This window comes from Sinocyclocheilus anshuiensis, unplaced genomic scaffold, assembly GCF_001515605.1.
Source record: "Sinocyclocheilus anshuiensis isolate Anshui unplaced genomic scaffold, SAMN03320099.WGS_v1.1 scaffold2260, whole genome shotgun sequence".
Lineage (NCBI taxonomy): Eukaryota > Metazoa > Chordata > Actinopteri > Cypriniformes > Cyprinidae > Sinocyclocheilus > Sinocyclocheilus anshuiensis.
In genome coordinates, this window is record NW_015547625.1 from 245468 (window position 1) to 266908 (window position 21441).

Genomic DNA, 21441 nt, shown 5'->3' on the forward strand with positions numbered 1-21441 from the left:
TTCATGTGTTATTCCTGTGTTATTACTGTGTTATCTGTGTTATTTCTGTGTGTTATTACTGCGTTATTAGTGTTATTACTGAGTTAATCCTGTGTTAGTCCTGTATTATTTCTGTGTTATTAATGTGTTATTTCCGAGTAATTTTTATTATTACTGTGTTATTCCTGTGTTATTCCTGTGTTATTACTGAATTATTTCTGTGTTATTACTGTGTTATTACTTTGTTATTCCTGTGTTATTACTGTGTTAATTGATGTGTTAATTCTGTTATTCCTGTGTTATTACTTTGTTATTCCTGTTATTTCTGTTGTCACTGTGTTATTCCTGTGTTACTTCTGTTTTATTACTGTGTTATTAATGTGTTCCCGAGTAAGTTCTATTATTACTGTTATTCCTGTGTTATTACTGCTTTATTACTGTTATTACTGGGTTAATCCTGTGTTATTACTGTGTTATTCCTTTGTTATATCTGTGTTATTAAAGTGTTATTCCCAAATATCTATAAAATATCAAAACAATCTGATTCACTCTTACAGTTCTCCGTTTTAAATATTAATATTTTAAAGCTTAACTCAAATAATAATAATTTGGACAGTTCTTCACGTTTTCCCCTCAAGAATGTCAGCCTTTCAATTAGATTTTGTCTTGTTTGTATAACACCACCCAGACATTTCTATTATAAGCTCAAAAGAAAAGAAAAAAAAAGTCAAAAGCACCTTTTACCTTTTTTTTTGACTTAAGTCACGTCGTCAAGCCATAAAAACATTGAGCCTAAACGATGTTAACTTGAAACCATAAGAGCCAGTCCAGCATCACTCAAAATGCGTCTCTTCCCATTACCACATCCTCACGAAGCCAGGAATAATGAACCGAGCTGATCCAGATGCCAGCTGCTCGTACACGGTGAATCCCTGAGAGTTTGATCTCTTGTGATCCCGGTTTACGTTTATGGTCGAATCTGAACAATAAGTCACAACTGTTCGTTAAAAAACATTAAAACTCTCGTCTTTTTCTACCACTCCCTCAAACATCAGACAACACGCAAATCTGTTCAGGGAACGTCGCGGTTTTTTTTTTTATTGATGATCCACGACGCTTGTTTATAGGAAATTACCATGGTATAAACATAACGCGACTTCCCAGAATCGGCACGTATACGTTTAACGACAAAGATTTACATTTTCGTGCAAACACTGCACGCATCATTTAACCTCTTTGTTGCGCGTCACCACAAAAGACAGCTCTAGACCAAAAAAAAAAAAAAAAAAAAAAAAAAAAAAAAAAAAGAACTGTCGCTAAATAAATTTCACATTTCATCTCCGACGACAGCACATTTACTCACCTTACAAGTTCCATTTAAACGCGTAACGTTAACTCCAACGGTTGCTTGTGTAGATGAAAACGTAGTTCAGAGCTCGTCTTCCAGATACACACTAATCTACAAAACAATCGCTCTTAAATATCATTCGGGTGATGAACTATACAACTGAGCGAGCATTATGAGCAGTAATCCGGAAGTAGAGAACAAGTAACGGTCTCAGGACTCCGGTCTTCCTGCCGGCAGAAACGAGTGGATCATCCGTGTAGGATGCTGGGTTTATACAATGTATTGTCTATTAGATCAGTGCATTCACTCAGATATTGGACGCATGCCATATGTTCTAGCATTTGCTAGCAAAGTTTTTTTTTTTTTATTTAAATAAGACTCATAATGGTATAGACACCATTTATCGATGTGCATTATTTTATGTTAAGACATCAAACCTACAAGGAGACCACCACAATACAGATTAATGAAACTAACCACTCTAGTATCTCTTAAATTATAGTTACCAGATAACTATACACAACACAAATTAAGGTTTTGTTCACATTTTTATTAAGACATTTATCCATACATCTAAAAAGCACATACAAAATTCTGTAACACTATATTCAGTGTTTTAAAATTACATTTGCACATTAGTAACACGCAGAAGAGCACTTTCCAAACTGTATACCACCAAATGGACTTGGTCTTCTTACATCTGCAAATAAAAAAATAACCAAGATATAAAAGGTGCACCATATCAAAGCATACATCTAGGCTTCTCATTACTCCAGTCTTTGTACGAATCTATGCCATTATAAATGCAATTCATTACAACCACCACATGCTAAAAACAATAGTCACTAACAGGGTATCATATATACACAAGATTATTGGACTGAAACGAACCACAAAGAAAAAAAGAAAAAAAAGGGGTAGAAAATGAAAGGGTCTCACCTCTTACGAAGCCACACCATCTAACACTCTTACCATCGGTGAAAGCTGATAGAAACACAAAGGAACATTAGTAACAAGCATCGTACCTTAAAGGGGCACTTGCAACAGAACAGCAATGCATTTTATGGACGACCGTTTGGTGAACCTAGGAAAGGAGGTAATTCTGACTTCGCTATGACAATCTGGCGCTTCTGAATCAGCTACTGTTTTGTTATTAGTTTAAGTATTTGCTATTGACTGTTCAAATGCGGAGTTTTCCGCATTGTGTGTGTGCGCGCGAGAGCGCGAGAGAGAGAGAGCGAGAGCGAGGGGTCACATCACAGTGGAGTCAGCAGTCTTAACCGTGGCTTGTGTACTGCAAACACATACCAGCTTCATCACTGCGTCTGTCACGCGACTCTGTTCCCCTTTCGGGCTCCGTCTTTACATTTATTTTGAAAGCTGAAGCTCGCGATTATGGTAAGGGGCGTTACATTTCCGACGAGTGCTTGCGGTGTTCGGCCAATCACAATGCACTGGGTCAGCTGGCCAATCAGAGCAGACTGCACTTGTCGGAAGGAGGGACTTTGTAGAAAACGAAGCTTTTGAGAGAGGCGGGGCATAGAGGACCTACAATAATGTACAGTATTTGAAAAATAATGTGTTTTTTGAACATTAAAGCGTCAACATTCTGTTACACCAAATACACAAAATAATGATCTTTAAAAAAAACATTATATGACCCCTTTAAATGCCACACACCACAAGTCAAAGTTTCCACATTTTGACCAATAAATTTCCATGTATATTGTAGCAAGTTGCTAAGTGGGATTCAATTTCACACAAAATGGGGCGGGGCTTATTCACGTTTGTATATCATATGGTAGCCTAATTCAAGTTATAGAACCACATTAGTATACACAATAATGGGCCTGGATCCATCTAGGCTAACAAGACTAAACTCTACAAATTTCCAAAATCTCTAACATGGTGAAAAAGGGATATATATATTGTACCATACTCACAAAAACCACATTTGTCAAGCAAAAGAGCCTCAGACTAGAATTTATAATCAGCTGCTGTAATACAGCGTTCATACGAGGTGTCAGAAAAGTATTAGAAGTCATCAGCGGCTCCAACTCGGTCACATTTATTCAAGACCAAGTGTGTGGACCAAGCTTAATTCACTTACCACTAACTTAACCCTTCGTTGCGTTCATTACGATTTATAATCGATGCATCAAACGCAGATGTTCAACAGCCTAAAACGCCTATCTCGCGAATCATCCGAGGCCACGTGCTTCATCAGTCCCATCACGAGGCAGACTGGAAACTCTACAACCAGAATATAGAGAAGTTTAACATGCAGTTCATGAGTAAACCCAACTCAAGCATCTCAAACGAAAATCTAGTTCAACGAAATCACACGCAACGAAGACCTTAAATTTAGACATCATTACTCAATCTTTAGTGATGGTCTTAAATCATTATCATTGCCTTATTAAGAGAGCGTTGAGGTACTAAACTGACAGCGAAAGAAGAGTACTTACATGATTGCAATCACAAAGCAACTTTCTGAAGAGGACATGTTGCACTGCAACATTCTCACCACACAAAAGTTCGCTGAATAAAGACGAAGGATTGACTTTATGCCACGGTTTTTATAAGAAGTCTTATTTGTGCCCTCCACTAGCGTATCAAAGATGCGTTCAAAGCTCTTGTATTCCCTCTGCTGGTTGGCTTGAGTCTTTGCATAAAATACAGACATTGACCCCAAAATAACAAGTATCCAATAACAAGTTATTTTTATTAGTTTTTCTCAGTCGCTTTGGTGCATTTCTCAAATCAGAAATTAAATTCTCAAAACTACTTGTACAACCTCCTAGGTGCAGTGCTGTGAGTGCTCTAGAGCAGTGTTTGGAGACGCTCCTCCATACAGTGCTGCTTCATGCTGCTCCAGGTGACCCCCTGCAGTGTTTGTGCGGCTCAGAGTCTCAGATAGCAGAGATAGGTGCAGTGCTGTGAGTGCTCTAGAGTAGTGTTTGGAGACGCTCCTCCATACAGTGCTGCTTCATGCTGCTCCTGTGTGTGTGTGTGTGTGTGTGTGTGTGTGTGTGTGTGTTTCAGTCTAACATAAAACCAGAATAATGTATCTGTGAAGAAGAAGAAAGAAGTGAAAGTCAAGAACTTGAAATTGCTGTAGTCGTGCCACTGTCAATACGGTAGTGAGACCTTCAACATTTAATGTCACATTTGATTCAGCACATTATGTAAGTTATTCTTAAAGACATTTATGCATTTAAATGAGTGTTAGTCTGCTCCACCTGAATGGAAGTGTTTCAAGATGATGAAAAGACAAATAAAATACAACAACAATGGAGAGTTTTTGTTCTAATATTTCATGGCTGTTTGACATATTCTTGCCTGGTCAAACTTATCCAATGTTGTTTCTTTTGATTGTGATCCTCCCCATTGTTTATCTTCCTTTTTTATCTGTATGATAAAGCACCAATGTTATGTAAATTCAACAGAGAGGCAATAAATATAAGGAGAATTGCTATGTGTAACACCCCTGTGGACTGTTTGTTGTGGTTTCTTCCCTTTGTGTTGGTTTAGCCCGTCTAATCATTAGTTAATCACCGTCATTGTGCTCACCTGTCTGCCTCTAATTATTCACCCCATATTAGTTCCTGTCTGTCTGAGCATTGGTGTCGGTTATTGTTAATGTTACCCCGAGTGTGTGTCCCACCTACCTGAACCTGCCTTGTTGTGTCTACAATAAATGTCATTATTGGAATCCTTGTCGTCCTCGTCGTCCTGCCTGCCTCCACACACCCGTTTCCGTGACACTATGTGTTCTTCTTATGTTCTTCCGTCTCTTAGTGTGGCACCAGTAATAATCAGATGGTGATTTATTTAGCTTCGGGCATGCAAACTTTCATTTTCACTTTTAAACATGTTATCTGATAATATCCTATTTACAAGGCACCAAAGGAGGTAACTGAGATGTGTTTTTTTTTTTTTAGAAATATCAAATAACCTGGAATAAATACATAAATGCATAAACATTAAAATGTTAATTTCTCTGAATTGGTACATTGTGAAATAGCTAGAGAAACAAATGTCTTGATTCTCCCCTCGAGACTCTAAATCCCTTAAGATCACTTAGGAATATTAAAAATGTTGTACAAGCAATCTGTATTGTGGCATGACTTGTCTGGAGTGCTGAATTACAGAATGTGCAAACCAGTCCATATGAGCTCTTTTAAATGCTTGAGGCACCTCTACTATAGGTGTGTGATTCAAAAGATGATATCATTGGCTGCTTCACAAGTCATGCTTTTTGGGTCATTCAACAGCCAGGAGAATGGGACTGAGTACAGGTGGCCCAGAGGTTTTGGGGGGCCTACTACATTACTCCCTAAGAGTCACTGCCATTTTAACCGAATACATGATAAAACATCTAGGTTATTAAAGAAATGTTAGCACTATTTTGTGTGAAAAAAAAAACATCCTGACCAGCAATATAGCATATAATGGCACACTGCAACCACTTTTTGTGGTATATGGATCTGCAATGTTTATGGAGAATAAAACAACATGGTTAACTTAATGTGATTTTTGTTAGATAAATTTGGATATTATTTGTGGAAGAAAACTGTAAATATTCTATAACTAATTATTAATCATTTGCTTATGCATATTCCAAACTACCTCAAACAAAAGTTTAATAACATTCCTTAATATGATTCAAACCAAAATATAAATGGCCGTTTAAAAAAAAAAAAAAAAAAAAAAAAAAATGCATGACCAAACTGTCGGATGCCACTGTGGTTATATTCATAACAATTTATTTATAATAATTCCACATATTCGCAATGGTTTTTACATGGAAGAGGTCTTTGATGATATTTTTTTTCATCAGGGTCAAACAAACACATTTGCCATCTGAAGGTTTACACAAAATTACAACTGATTATTACACAGTTTTACACTGTAAACGATTTCATACTCCAACATCTATTCCATTGACTTTGCAGGGTCATAATCAAGGACAACATTGTCATGATTGTCGGAAAATGTTCAGTTCCGTTGTATCCCAGATGGCTGGTTTTAAAGTATCACTTATAAAGCTAAAATTAATAACATGGTGCATGGATAAAAAATATTGCTCTGTAGTCTTATACATCTTGTGATGACATAGTTTTATATTATCTAATTTTAGCCACTTGTACAGAATATGCAACTTCTCCTGTCAGCAAGCCTTTTTTTGTTTGCACGACAAAACAGGAATAATTGCACTGTCCAAGAGATTAACACACACTCAGCCCTTACAAAAAAAGTACTGTGGTGGTACTAAGGTATCAGATGGTAATACAACAGTACTGTATGATTACCATATACATGTACTGTAGAATTAACATGATCATCCAAGCTACTTCAAAAATACCATGGTACCATGTCCAAAAACATGGCACATTTTTTGTAAAAGAAAACAAACATATAGTCTCTTTCCCAAAACTATAAACATACACTTCCTAATTCTCTCACTCTCAAATTGACCTCCCCTCCAAACACACACACATAAACACTTATTAGAGCACATTAGGAATGAGCAGGTGTCTGTAGCATTCCATATTGATGCATTCCATACTCTAGACTATCAATGATAACTATAACCTATATGTCATATATACACTACTCTTTCCAGCATCTTATTCTGAATTCTGTCTATATCTATGTATTATACCATGGGCAGGGTGGGATTTGTCAATGCAAGAACTACACTACACAGTCAAACATTCACACACACTGACAACAACAACAACAACAACAACAGCAACAACAATAATAACATACATAAAGATTACAATATACCTTTTCAAGTCCAAAGCTTTTCTTCATTATACTTCAAGGGAACAAAGAAATCTTGCACAAAATAGTCCAAAAAAGTCTGAATATCTTCAGGGTCATAAATAGGGTTGTGCTCTTCATATATTTAGTCCAAACCAAGTGTTTAGTACATTTTCCAGCTGAAGACCACAAGGTGAAATTCAAAGTTCCCCTTTACAATGTGGACAAGCTCTCAGCAGAGATGTGGAAAAGAACAACACAGCTTCCTAACATCATATAAGAGAAAACGACTTACCTTTACTGCTCTTACCACTGCCATCAAGAGAAATATTCATCGATATTCAACTCTCACCCAACATGTAGTGCACACATATACACACACTCATACATACTAGCATTTCTCTGCTTAAATAATATCTAGAAAGCTTGTCACATAGTTTCTCTTAATTTTGTGCTTATCTCTGGAAGCAGCATGACAGCAGGTCAGGATACATACTTGCAGTACCTACTCTGGCCACTAGAGGAAAGGCTGGTGGAGAATGAAAGGGTTTGAGAAAAACATTAGTCAACAATTAGGCTTTTTCTTAGAGATGCTCAGTTGTAGTTTGACTTTTAAACATGTCGGAATGGAAGAGATTCATTTGCCCTATTGAGTTTCCAATCCTGCTGAGATGGCATCCTGGTGGTCCTCACTGAGAAACTTCAAGAAGCTTAAGTGTGTCACACTCCCTATGGAATCTGGTTTACCTTTGGGCTTTTAATCTAACATGGCCTCCAACTGATCCGCAAGATCATCAAACATGCTGCCAATGTCATCGAGAATGTTGACTGTGCTCTTGTTGTCCACAATGGAGCTGAAGAGGAAAAGAAAGAGAAACTAGAGTAAACAGAATGGAAGAGATTTCAACAAGTAACATCATCAGAAGAAAGATGATTTGAAGAAAATTATTTGTTTAGTGTTTGTACCTGTCATCCTTCTTAATCTTCTCCTCCACTACTTCCAGAGCAGCAGCCAGGGATGCACTGGTCTCCTCCAGTCTGAGTTGTACCATGTCCCCCACAGCAGAGCCCCCTGTTTCAGCAACCTTCAGTAACCCTTGGCTTTCCACCTCTGTCTTTCCTTCTCCATCTTGTGGTTCACCCTCTACTGGTGTCTGTCTGGCTACACCTACCTTCCTCCTTCTCATTACCACCGGTCCTGCTCCCTCCCCTGTATCTGAAATCAGGCCTTGTTCACCTTGAAACATTTGATCCACCTGGATCAGACCTGTCCTTTCCATTCTAGCAATTCCAACTTCCTCTATTCTTTCTTGCCTCCTACCATCATCTTCCTCTCTTTGTTTCTCTACTTCTCTTAGCTTCTTTTGCACATCCATTCCAGGCAGTTCTACTTCCAGAGGGCTTGGGATGTCCACTGAGAGACCAGCCATGGAAGACCTCGGGGGCTTCACTGGAGCTGATCCTGAACCTGGTGTAGAAGGTGTTTGTGGGGTTTGGGGTGTCTGAGGAGTCTGTGGGCTCTGAGCTGGAGACGTTGCTGCACGTGGGGAAAGCATGCTCCCATCCATTGGTTTTGGGGTGACTGGGCTCAAAGTCTGTGGTGGATGCTCCAGTTGCTCAGATGGAGCTTGGCTGAAGGAGGCACTGGATGGACTGAGAACATCTGCCTGAGGAGAGCCAAGAGTTCCGATTGTATGGATTGGTTTGATTTTTACCGGTTTGGGCAGTGTAGGAGGCAGACTTGGCTTGGGAGATACTGGAGGTGGGACTTTCTTAACCTCCACTATATAGAAACAAACAAAAAAAACAAAATATAAAACTTGTCCAAATCATTTCATAAAAGTCTTTTTACTACATTAACCATAAATCAGGAAGGTGTCTATTGCTATCTGGCTATTTAAATGCGAGATACAAGCTAAGCAGAGATCTGGTTTCCTTGAGCAACTATAAAGAAATACCCAGGAACTTCATGCATGGATGAATTTCTATTTTTGCTTGTTAGACTGGTTTATACTTACTTGCTAGTTTGCTACAGACGAACCAGTCTGCAGGACAAAGAGTGAGGAAAAAATGAGAAAATTAATGATCTATTAGATTGCATTGTTACCTGGGCTATGTTGACCTTCTGGTCCAGGTAAGGGAACCCTCCTTGTAGGAGTTGGGGGATCTGGTTTTCGAAGGGCCATTCCTGGTTTAGGTGAAACTAGGGGTTTTAGTATTTGTCTGGGAAGAGAGCCAAAGCCATCATGATGCAGTTCTTCCTCCCTACCACCATCTCCAACACAAGCTTCTGATACAGGCCTTCTCTGAAAGTTCTCTGGCCCATTTCCTTCAGTGCCATTACTCTGTGGTGGAGCCAATGCTTTGGGCCTTCGCTTTATAGTACTTGTTTCTGTCAGGTTAAAATGTTCACTATCTGAGTGATGTGGGGGTCGTGGTCTTCTCAAAGTTGCTGTGGCATCCATTCGTGACCACTCCTCTTGTGGCAGAGAGGAAACTCCCGCTTCCAGATGAGTGATCATGGAACGTGGACGTGGTTCAGGGGCCTGTTTAACTGGTTGGGTTTCACGAGGTGCTGGTCTATGATGTGTGGAGTCCTGCATGACTCGGTTCATCTCTTCCTTTCGTACATCATCATCAGGCTGCTTATGAGAGTCATAAAATTCGCTGATTGTGCGGCGGCGACTATCTGCGTCAGAATTCAGAACTTCACGGTTCTGCCGCAGGAGGTTATGGCTTGCCTGGGGAACAGGTAAAACATCAAAACCGAGCTGGGCATCAGTACTCACTCACTATTCAAAATGTAATTGCATTGCATAGTTCCTAGTTACTTTGTCTATCCAGTTACATGGTGTACTGTATGTATCAGAAAAAATATGAAAGCTCATGTATTTCTATACAGAACATTTTAATTTGTGAATTGATTTTAACGGCATTGTAAGATAAAAAAAAAAATTCTGTTAAAACAAGCACTGGACCATTGTGCATTAGCTATGGTAGCTTAAAACAATTACCTGCAGATAACCACTTCTTTTACCACTGCTTCCGAGATTGGACATTTCAAGCATGGCAGCAATGTCTCTTACGCTGCCCCCAGATGAAGTTTTTTCGGAGGCAATGCCACAGTCACTACGTCTGCGCTCCCTGTATGTCACATTGAGTAGCAAATTGTTAGCCCTATTTTCACTAGACCTTGCATCATCTGCTGCAGCCTCATCAGCCAGGTTACCAGTGGAAATGGAAGAGCATGAACGTTTTGGTGGAGTTGGAGGACGAGTCCGTCTGCGCGGCCGAGCTGTGGCGAATGACTGACTGCGATTGACACTGTTGATGTCAAGAGTTTCACTAGAGGCTCTCGAAGAGCTGCTGGGTGTAACCCTATGTCCACCTAGTGTGGCGTATTTCACAGAGGAGTCTGGCATGGGTAAGTCATGCTCAGCATCAGTAACAATGGACTGTCCGCGTCTTGGCTGGGGCAGAGTTTGACTATTGCCCTCTTCGGTTTCTCTTTCAGGCGGTAGGCAAAGTAGGGGGACAGTACGAGCGTGAGCATGCGAACGAGGAGAGTCGCAAGGCCCTCTAGCCCTGCTCTGTGTTTTTAGCGGGGAGGAAGGAATGTGTGAAGGAGAATTTGAAGCAGAAGATGAAGTTCTGCCTTTAGTAGGGGTGTGTGGAGGTGTTGGGGTGGGACTCTCAATTGAGCTGGGTTTCTTCAGAGGAGGAGGGGCATTAGCTCTTTGTATGCCCCGCCCTTGGGTGCTGTGCCGGGGAGAGCTACGCCCCTCCGAACGTCCCTCTGTTCTTTTACGTATACGAACAGAGGGGACAGAGCTCTCATCTGGTTCTGTGCTGGTTTCTAATGATTGTTTTGAATCTGTGCTTTCTTCTAACTGGCTCTCCTTGATGGCAATGTCTGCTTCTGGAGATTCACTCAGTCGTTTGATGGCTAACATCAACTTCTTTTGGTGTCCTTGGTGGGAAAGAAAAGGCAGAGGTGGAAAGTTATTATTTTTGTCTGTTAGGTTCAGCCTGTAAGCTTTTCCCTGCTGAAAAGACCAGCATGAATTATTAGAACAGTATCAATGGCACCTGGTACCCTGAGTCATGCCAAGGATTTGGCAATCAGGCCTGATTGTGGTTTAAGTCAAGTGCTGACAAAAGAGGTGTGCCAGCATCTTCTTGAAAGTTCTCATACCACCACAGAAGAATGATAAAACAATTAAAGAACTATTTGCAAAAATGTATTATGTATTTTACTATTCTGACTGTCCCTATAAAGTAAAGTGGACCCAAAAATAATAAGGGCACTTAAGTCACTCTCTAAATTATTTGAATGTTATAATGATATTTTGTGTTGAAAGTCTCAAAATATTTTTGGGGTCACTATGCATATATAGTTACAGAATATGGCAATGTCTGCTTCTGGAGATTCACTCAGTCGTTTGATGGCTAACATCAACTTCTTTTGGTGTCCTTGGTGGGAAAGAAAAGGCAGAGGTGGAAAGTTATTATTTTTGTCTGTTAGGTTCAGCCTGTAAGCTTTTCCCTGCTGAAAAGACCAGCATGAATTATTAGAACAGTATCAATGGCACCTGGTACCCTGAGTCATGCCAAGGATTTGGCAATCAGGCCTGATTGTGGTTTAAGTCAAGTGCTGACAAAAGAGGTGTGCCAGCATCTTCTTGAAAGTTCTCATACCACCACAGAAGAATGTAGAAAACAAAAAGAAGAAACATAGACTTTATGGCTAAACAACACATAGGATATTCATCTGATATCCAACTTATTCAACATCCATGCTTTGGAGTATTCAAATATCATCCTATTCCTCATGATATTTAGTAGCAAAATGTAGTTCATGAGGCTGCTTGATCAAGGAAGTCTAGCTGGTTAAGCTAGATAAGAAGACTGGTTGGGCACACCAGCACCAACATGCCTCCATCCAAAACACAATATACTGGTGATCATTCATGCCAGTCTTTTCTGCATAAATTCTAAATGTAAACATAAGTATGTGTAGTATACATGCCTAGTTTAGTGATGCCGATCTCTTTTAGGTCCTCCAGGGTAATATCACTAATGAAGTCCATATTGTCATAGCCGTTTTGAACCAATGTCTGGTAGTATTGATTGAGACCAACTGCCGACAGCCACTCGGCCAGATTTGACTATAAGATGCAACAGCAAGTTCACATTACACATCACATAAAATTGTACATGTGAGTATATAAATACTGTATAATCAGCAAACCACTTTATATAAAAAAAATGAGCATGAATTTCATGTAAGGCCTGATAACCATGTTCTAAAATATAACTTTATAAATGTACATATTTGATAAGAGACTTAAAAATAGACAAATTTTTTCTCTTACAGGTTTCTCTTGAGGTATCCAGTCTGGGATGTTTATTTTGCTGATCTCTGAAAGCATTTTCTTCCTGTGCCCTGGTTTTGTCACTCCAATAGCAGTGAGGTCCTGTGGGGTGCACACACATACACACAGCTTATAAAATCTCAAAATTGATATAAACAGTTAGAATAATTGTAAATATTGGGGTCACTATGCATATATAGTTACAGAATGCAACGTCGATTCTGTCTTTAATAGAATAAAGAATACATCATTTTAATATTTCAAGAGACTTTGCATCATATGTATTAAATGCTCACACAGACACAAGGAATGATGATTGACAGCGTTTATCTGAGCTTTGTGTGTTTGCATTACCTCTGGTGTCATTCTGCTTATGGTCTGCAGGTCATAACCAGCAGTGAGAAAGTTTGTTGTGTAGAACTGCAGCTGTGCACTAGTGAGCCATTCAACAACAGCCTCTGAGCTCTAAAACACACACACACATACACGGCAGGGAAAAACAGAAATGCATCAATAATTCAGACATTCCTTTGACAGATTCATGATTCCAAGTCCAGATATGTTATCAAAGTGTGTCAGGCAGTCCACACTATAACCACTGTGTGGCAGCAAATAACATACTTCCTTAAAAATCTTACTTTACTACCCAAAAAGTATCATGGCAATACTACTGTAGGATATATTCTTTAAAATACCTTGATATAAACGCTAACATATAAATATAGTAATCATTCATCATTATAATACATCAAGGTACTATGGTATTTTAATCTGATACAATGATGGTGCCAACTTACTAACACAGCAACAGCTTTGACTAAAAAATTATCATAATATGTTATATTTATTAGAATTCACACAATCTTTCAAATAACTGGGGTCAGTACGATTTTTTTTAAAGAAATTAATATCTTTATTCAGCAGAGATGCATTAAATTGACCGAAAGTGAGAGTAAAGACATTTATAATGTTAATATTAAAGATTTCTATTTCAAATAAATGCTCTTTTGAACTTTCTATTGGTGAAAAAATCCTGAAAAAGCATCACATTTTCTACAAAAATACTAAGCAGCACAACTGTTTACAGCATTAATAACAATAAATCTTTCTTGAGCAACAAATCAACATATTAGAATTATTTCTAGAGGATAACAGAAAACAGTTACTTTCAATTCTAATAATATTTCACAACACATTTTTTTTTATCAATGCTTTGGTGAGCATAGGAGACTTCTTTTAAAAACATTTAGGAATCATACAAACCCCAAACTTTTGGAGAGTAGTGTATGTTTAAAAGTGTATAACCTTAAGTTTTACTATATTCATTCTCATTAAAACACTCACCAAGTATCTGACCACCCAAGAGACAAATATAGACACATTATGATTCACATAAACAAATCTGGTCCACCACACACAGACACACACACACTTGCCTTGTTCTCAGCTGAAGCTTCATCTTTCCTCTGCAGCAATGGATCCACAAAGGGTTTCTTCCTTTGCTGACGTGGGACAGCAGATGCACTCTGAGTGCGCTGAGAAGACACTATGGGGGAAAAAAATAAAAATGTAAAACAATTTTTATATTTTTACTTATTATGACTCTGAATAGTAGTATGGGCTTATGAGTATGGACATATAAGATGTGTACAAATGAGACATGGATAAAACCTAGATAGATAGATAGATAGATATATAGATAGATAGTTTTTGGTTTTTTAAAGTTTTCTGAGATTCTTTTGCTTTTACTTACTTCACACATCCCCTAAAAACCACCTGGACACCATTACATGTACAAAAGTAACTAAAATGTCTGAGAAAAATTAAGTTCCTGAGAATACTGGTGTATATATATATATATATATCGCAGTACCTGAATTAGGATCTAAAGACTGAGATTGGTCCATAAGATGTTCTTTTGCTTTGGCTGACTGGGACAGCACCGTGGCCAACAGCTAAAACACACACACATTGCACACATACATGATCAATAATTTGAGAAAGAACTAGAGAGAAAGACAGACAAAGAGAGACTTCACACATCTGTCCTTTGTGCATTTATAGGCTTTGTGTGTGTCACACCTTCACACCCTCGGCCTGAGCATGCAGTCCTGGGACATTGAGGCCATGCGTGTTCACACACAAATGCACACACACATGATCAGTAATGTGAGAAATAAAGAGAAAGACAGACACATCTGTCCTTGTGTGCATCTTTGGGCTTTGTGTGCGCCGCACCTTCACACCCTCGGCCTGAGCATGCAGTCCCGGGACATTGAGGCCATGCGTGTTAACCCCGGGTGAGTGCGTGGGGGTGGTTGGCATGGGCACAGGTGAGTTGGTGAGGTGAGCGTTGGCATTACTGCTTTGTACGCTAGTAGATGAACGTCCACTGGTCAGACTGCCTGTGCTGCCCATACTGCCAACACTGCCCCCTGCTGGTAGACACAAGTTATCATGCAAGAAAACACACAAAAAACTGTTGAGTATGTCCATGTTTGTGCATATTTTTGCTTTAACTACTTAGAGAAACATGAGAGATTCAAAATGCACATTCAGTAGTTCAGCGTGTGTTTGGGTTGCTGACAAATAACATGACCATATTTGAATTTATATGAATGTATAAGGTAAAGTTTTTGGATCATCCTCTGTCGTAAACAATCAAATGTCATTTAGGGTTGCATTAAAACATTTATCCGTATTGCTGTCACAATGTATCACGAGATGCATTCGAACCAAATATGTGGTGCGACAACTCGTGAAGCACTGTAATTGAATGCACAAATGAGATTTGTTGATATTTTCGATGAAAAACAACTTAAATGTCTTTTCATCATACTATGGTATGGTATGGCTGCAGAGTTGTAATATTGTCCAATATGGACTACTTTTATCTGCTTTTTTAACTTTTAGGATCTTGACAATGTAAATCGCTGTATTTTTATGTATGAAAAAGGTCATACATTCAAAATAATTAAATAAATACGTTTGGAACTTAATAGTCCTGTTTACTTATTTATACACTAATATTAAAAATGTTGGTATTGTTTTTTTTTGTTGTTGTTTTTTTTTTTTGGTGAAAGAATATCATTAAAAAAGACTGTATATTAAAATAGAAAATGGTTATTTAAAATTGTAATAATATTTCACAATATTACTGTTTGTTTTACTTGATCAAATAAATGCAGCCTTGGTGAGTATAATCTTAAAGGGGTCATATGATGCGATTTCAATTTTTCCTTTCTCTTGGAGTGTTACAAGCTCTTGGTGCATAAACGGCCGGACACGGCATCAACAGTATGTGAGGGGCGTAACATTTCAATCTCACACTTGAAGTATTCGGCCAATAACAACGCATTGGATAGCTGGCCAATCAAAGCACACCTCGCTTTTTCAGACTGATGAACTTTGTAAAAATCGACGCGTTTCAAAAAGGCGGGGCATAGAGGAGAAACAATAATGTACAGTATGTGGAAAATAATGTGTTTTTTTAACTTTAAACCGCATAAACACATTTCATTACACCAAATACACAAAATAATGTTCTTTTTAGCAGCATCATATGACCCCTTTAAAAACATTACAAATCTTACTGATCTCAAACTTTTGAATGGTAGTGTATATTTTTAAATGCATAAATATTCCATGTAGTCTCTCAGTTAATGAGACCATAATAAATGCTGCAAACATAATATGAATAATTAAAAATATATATAGTTTTAGATAACATATAGTATGTCACATCAACTGTCCAATAAAAAACTGCATTTACCAGCTAAAGGTTTCCTCAGTACCCAAATCTCCTCATTAGCGCCACTCTGCTGGCCGCTAAGGGTTGGAGAACCATGAGGGCTGGAAACGGATCCCCTTGAGCCTGAAAAATATCAGTCACACACAAACACAGTGATGTAAGAATAAAAACATTACTTTTCAAACTCCTAATTGGCAACCACAGATGCACACTGAGGGAGCAGATAGCAAAGGGATAATTTAGGGCAGTTTAAATGGACTGTAGCATATCCGTCAGTAATCTGGGAGCCTTGCTGATGAAAATATATGTTATGTTTGCAAATACAGTTTCATGCAAAAAATATTCAGACCCCTTACAGAATTAGAAAACTCCAGTTAGCTGTGAAATTTTATGTCTAGTACTGAAACAAAAAAGTTCCTAATTACTGTAAAACAGCAGTTTTCAGAAAAAGTGCTGTAATACAATTTGTTTTGTTTTTATATTCATAAAAAGGCAGTGCAACAAACAGTACACTACTGTTAAAAAAAACTGGGTCGTAATATTTTTAATCTATTTGAAAGAAATCTCTTTAAATTGACATAAAATACAGAAAAAACAGTAATATTATGAACTATTATTACAAGTTCAATTATTTATATTTTAACATATTTTACAACGTAATTAATTCCTGTGATGTCAAAGCTGAATTTTCAGTATCATTACTTTCAATATCTTTTATCTTTTAATATGTTCATTTGCTGCTCAAGAAACATTTCTTATTATTCATACTGCTGCTTAATATTTTTGAAGGAGATATTTTTTTAGGTTTCTTTGATGAATAGAAGGTTCAAACATTATTTATGAATTAATATAATTTTTGTAACATTATAAATGTTTTTACTGTCACCAGTTTCTCCTCACTGAATAAAATGATTATTTTTTTTTTTTTTATCTTAGCAACACTGAACTTTTGAACAGTAGTGTATATGATATATAACCATAAAATGCTGAATAATCCTTTTCACATTATGATAATTTTTGCACTACATGGTAAAGAGAATTGGGGAGACGGTTGCGTAACTGACATAAAAATAATGTCACAATGGTTAAAAAATATGATTTTTAACTTTTTTCTTGAGGTGAAATATGACCTGGAAATGTTCTCGATAGGTTTAGTCCGATTCACACAAATATCTCTAATTTTTTTCACATCCGAGTTTGCCAAAGACATTCAGATTCACATCTGTTTAATGCATTTTACTATGCTCATGAAGTTTAAAAAGAAAAGAAAAAAAGCCAGGTGTATGATATGATACACTCATGATGGGTGTATATTTTTCTGACTGTGTTATGTTTGTGTTTATACCTGTCTCTTTTTGTGGCTCCTCTGAGCAGGAGGAGGCTGGTTCATACCCAAATGTGCTGCAGGTAGGCATATTATAGCCAAATGAGGTGAAGAGGGGCTGATGGGTAAGGGGCTGGGCAGGAGGGGGAGGTGGAGTGAGGGGCAGAGAAAAAATGTGGGAGGAGTCACCGTTCACCATGACAACTGAACCAATTGCTGGCGCACGGATCTGTATCTTAAGATACTGTTGGGTTGAGGGACCTGAGTACAACAGAACGGCAACACCAAAAAAGCACAAACAACAACAACAAAAAAAACAGGAAAGGAAACAAAACAAAACATGTTCAAGCAAAAATGTCTAACTCTATTGTTGAGCTTAACTTTACCCAGTAAGTTAACATGCAAGGTAAAAATGAACTTATGTACACTTGAACTAAATAAAAAAAACTAAAAACTATACTCATGCATATTATTTCCACAACATACAGTATACTTGCAATGCATTCCCGCCAAAAACATATTTATAACTGATCTATGTGCTATGCATGCAGACTACATTCATGCATGAAAAAGGAAGATAATGGGGATCGGGAAGTGTGTTGGAGCGTCACCTATGTACATCGATCAATATATATTTCAATATTGGCATATTTCAATATTGAAGAAAACGTGTAAAGTAAAACCCAGCAATGAATTTTGTAATCGCACAGCTCATAGAGCCCCACTGGGCGTTTATGGCACATACCTGTACTGATTTTAATGGTACATATATCAATGTTCATCTGCCAAGAGGAACTGCACAATTTGGCCATAAATTGTGTAATTATATAAATATGACTATATATATATAAAAAATAATAATAATAATTAGTAGCAGTAGTAGTCTTATTAATTCATATTAAAGTAAGATATATTGCTATTTTAATATTTCTCTGTAAAAAGTATTTAAGAAAATCAAAATAGTAATTTGGCAATAAAATTGGTAAATTTGCTGAATTTTTTGGTGGTAAACCGCAGAAGCTTCTCTTTTTTTGACCTCAGTCAGTTTATATACTTCTCATTACAAGTTTGGAAATATGGTTGGCTCATATTGCCCAAATGCACAGTAAGCGACCCAAACTCAGAGCATATGCAGGGATGAATTCCTGTAGATCAGCATTTACTTCAAACTGAGCCACTTCGAGAAACTAAAAAACACTGGATCATGAGCTGCTCACGTGTACATAAACACAGTGCCACGCTTCACTTTGAAACCTGCAGCGCATATATTTATTTAATTAAATCGCAACCTTTTAGAGGTTGATAATCACATTTAGCCACTTTTTTTATTATGATTAATCGTGCAGCCCTACTTTTTAATTATTATATTTTTAGGTCTTGCCTAGCAGCTTCTCTTATATGGACTGGATTGCAACCAGCCCAACACAGCCTCAAAGGCACAACCCATGGCATTGGATAAGTAGTAGTTTGAGAAGTATGCATAACAAATTGCAGACACCAGAATACATTTTTTTTTTAATCTGAATATATATTCTGACACTGATAAGTGATGTTTCTTCACTTTCAAGAAGCAACAGCAGCCGCCACTGATTTGCATGTATAAATGTGTGAAAACCTGTTTGCATGTGTGTGAATGTGCAAAAGTGAGAATTCACTGATGTGAGTTGAAGGAAAATAAATGAGGGCATGAAACGATGGTAAAGGTGGACTCAGAGATGACCGAACAGTGACAGATAGATGAGCCACTCTCATCTGCCCTGTTTATCACTGCCTCTTTCATCTCTTCAAGCTGACGCTTCTAATTAGAATCACTTGACTGGTCATACAGTTGGATATAGAGCAAATGAACGACCACCCACACATCCACACACATCTACTATGGGCATGAATACATATTTTGAAATACAGACAGCAATAATCAATGATCAATTATGAAAATGCAATAATTGTGAGAGATTTCATTTTGTTTACAACTTAAAAACATTTCAACTATTTATTTATTTATTGCTATATGGTTTTTAGGGTGATTTTTTAATGTGTTGCAATGTGGTTGCTGCAGTATTCTTTGTGGTTGTTGTTTTTATTTGTTTGTTTTTTTACTACTAAAGCATAAAAGTATGCATAAAAATTACATGTTTGCAGATATTATGCAAAGTTCACACTTGTTTCTCTGAAAAAACAATGCTACAGCCAGTTATTCTGTTTTGAAATGTGTGTTCTGTGTTGGAATGTCTGTTTTTGTTTTGGTCTGTGTGATTCCGCCCACTGCCAATTTACCCAATAGTACATCAACATTCTGGGTTGCCAGTTGTTGGAAATCACAGCGTATTGAAGCCATGGAAGCCAGCAAACAAACTGGGTGAGAGATCACAGATTCTACCTGACCTAAAAAGCCTTGGTATCCATCTAAAAAGCTCTATGACCAAAAGAATATTAAAACGCGGATAAATCAAGTTTTCAACTTACAGTGTAAGGCGTGTCACCTTCCATTGTCAATTGTGTTTTCTCCTCTTGCGTATCCCCAATCTGGCATCCTGTGTAAGTGTTAAAGGAACACTCCACTATTTTTTCCAACTCCCCTAGAGTTAAACAGTTGAGTTTTACCGTTTTCGAATCTATTCAGCCGATCTCCGGGTCTGGCGGTAGCACTTTTAGCTGTAGCTTAGCATAGATCATTGAATCTGATTAGACCGTTAGCATCTCGCTCAAAAATGACCAAAGAGTTTCTATATTTTTCCTATTTAAAACTTGACCCTTCTGTTAGTACATCGTGACCTAAGACCGACGGAAAATGAAAAGTTGTGATTTGCGATATGGCTAGGAACTATACTCTCATTCCGGCGTAATAATCAAGGAACTTTGCTGCCGTACCATGGGTGCAGCAGGCCAAGGTTATTTTCGTAAACGAAAACTAAAACTAAGACGAAAACGATTGGTCAAAAAACATTTTCGTAAACTGAAATAAAATAAAGAAATCAAAATAAATGAAAAACTAAAACAAAACGAAACTAACAACAGTTATTGCAAAACTAACTGAAATAAAATAATAATTATCAAAAATAAATAATCGTTTTCGTAATCTTTACGTTCTCACCCCGTGGTGGAAAAATATATGAGCTGTGTGTCGGTTTAGGGAAATACCGGGAAATACCAGTAAATGGCGCATCATGCACGTGAGGTTATCTGACAGAGAGACACAAAGCAGTTAAAAGCGAAGTCCTGCACGGGTCCTGTTAGGTAAACCTGCATCCGCAGTACACAACAGAACACCCGACCCCTTATCCGACAGCAGCCAGCACCAATTTAATTCTGTACCCGACCCGTTTGACAAAGACCTGAACCGCACCCGCATTAAATAGGCTACTGCATCAGTAAGGCAAAATTATTTATTTTCTCATGTGACACAAGCAATCAAACCAAAATAGGCATTTTAAGTTGGTGCAGCACCAATTTAATTCTGTACCCGACCCGTTTGACATAAAGACCGCGACCTGAACCGCACCCGCATTAAATAGGCTACTGCATCAGTAAGGCAAAATTATTTATTTTCTCATGTGACACAAGCAATCAAACCAAAATAGGCATTTAAGTTGGTGCTTTGAAGAAAAATAGACAAGCAGCGCAACAGAAGAATGATAAGAATGCGCATCCTTCCTGTAAACAATACAAAAAAATCTGCCAGGCTGTTTTGAACAAATGTGTATAAACTACATACTTAATTCTTCATAAATGAAAAGAACATATTTAGATATGACTTTACTGTTAAGTGCCATTGCCTCTCCTTAAACTCTGCAGTGTATAGGCTATGCGGCCGTTAGTCCTTTACAGAAGCATTAAAAATAAATCTTAAAAATAAAATGATATAGGCTACAGAAAGCGAGCAACGAGTGCT

The 21441-nt window shown here is 37.7% G+C and overlaps 2 protein-coding genes and 1 long non-coding RNA gene across 3 annotated transcripts in view; all 3 read right to left on the minus strand.

Annotated features, from left to right (window-relative positions):
• LOC107701770 (monocyte to macrophage differentiation factor 2-like) overlaps positions 1-1829 on the minus strand; it is a 6931-nt gene extending 5102 nt beyond the window's left edge. Inside the window, exon 1 of the mRNA XM_016503875.1 lies at positions 1343-1829. Coding sequence (XP_016359361.1) covers positions 1343-1356 — 14 coding nt within the window. The 5' untranslated portion in view covers positions 1357-1829. The remainder of the gene's footprint in view (positions 1-1342) is intronic.
• An 11-nt stretch (positions 1830-1840) lies between these two features.
• On the minus strand, positions 1841-3893 carry LOC107701774 (uncharacterized). The gene is made up of 4 exons (XR_001635683.1): positions 3796-3893; positions 3438-3580; positions 2267-2311; positions 1841-2027 (listed from the first exon to the last, which is right to left on the minus strand). It is a non-coding gene; the product is annotated as an uncharacterized LOC107701774 (long non-coding RNA).
• Positions 3894-6585: 2692 nt separating this feature from the next.
• Positions 6586-21441, minus strand: part of LOC107701782 (caskin-1-like) — a 53028-nt gene continuing 38172 nt past the window's right edge. Inside the window, exons 11-22 of the mRNA XM_016503891.1 lie at positions 17571-17810; positions 16247-16348; positions 14713-14912; positions 14348-14429; positions 13911-14020; positions 12829-12939; positions 12475-12576; positions 12129-12267; positions 10114-11069; positions 9207-9840; positions 8066-8882; positions 6586-7953 (exon numbers count right to left, since the gene is read on the minus strand). Of these exons, the coding sequence (XP_016359377.1) occupies positions 7857-7953; positions 8066-8882; positions 9207-9840; positions 10114-11069; positions 12129-12267; positions 12475-12576; positions 12829-12939; positions 13911-14020; positions 14348-14429; positions 14713-14912; positions 16247-16348; positions 17571-17810 (3590 nt within the window). The 3' untranslated portion in view covers positions 6586-7856. The remainder of the gene's footprint in view (positions 7954-8065; positions 8883-9206; positions 9841-10113; positions 11070-12128; positions 12268-12474; positions 12577-12828; positions 12940-13910; positions 14021-14347; positions 14430-14712; positions 14913-16246; positions 16349-17570; positions 17811-21441) is intronic.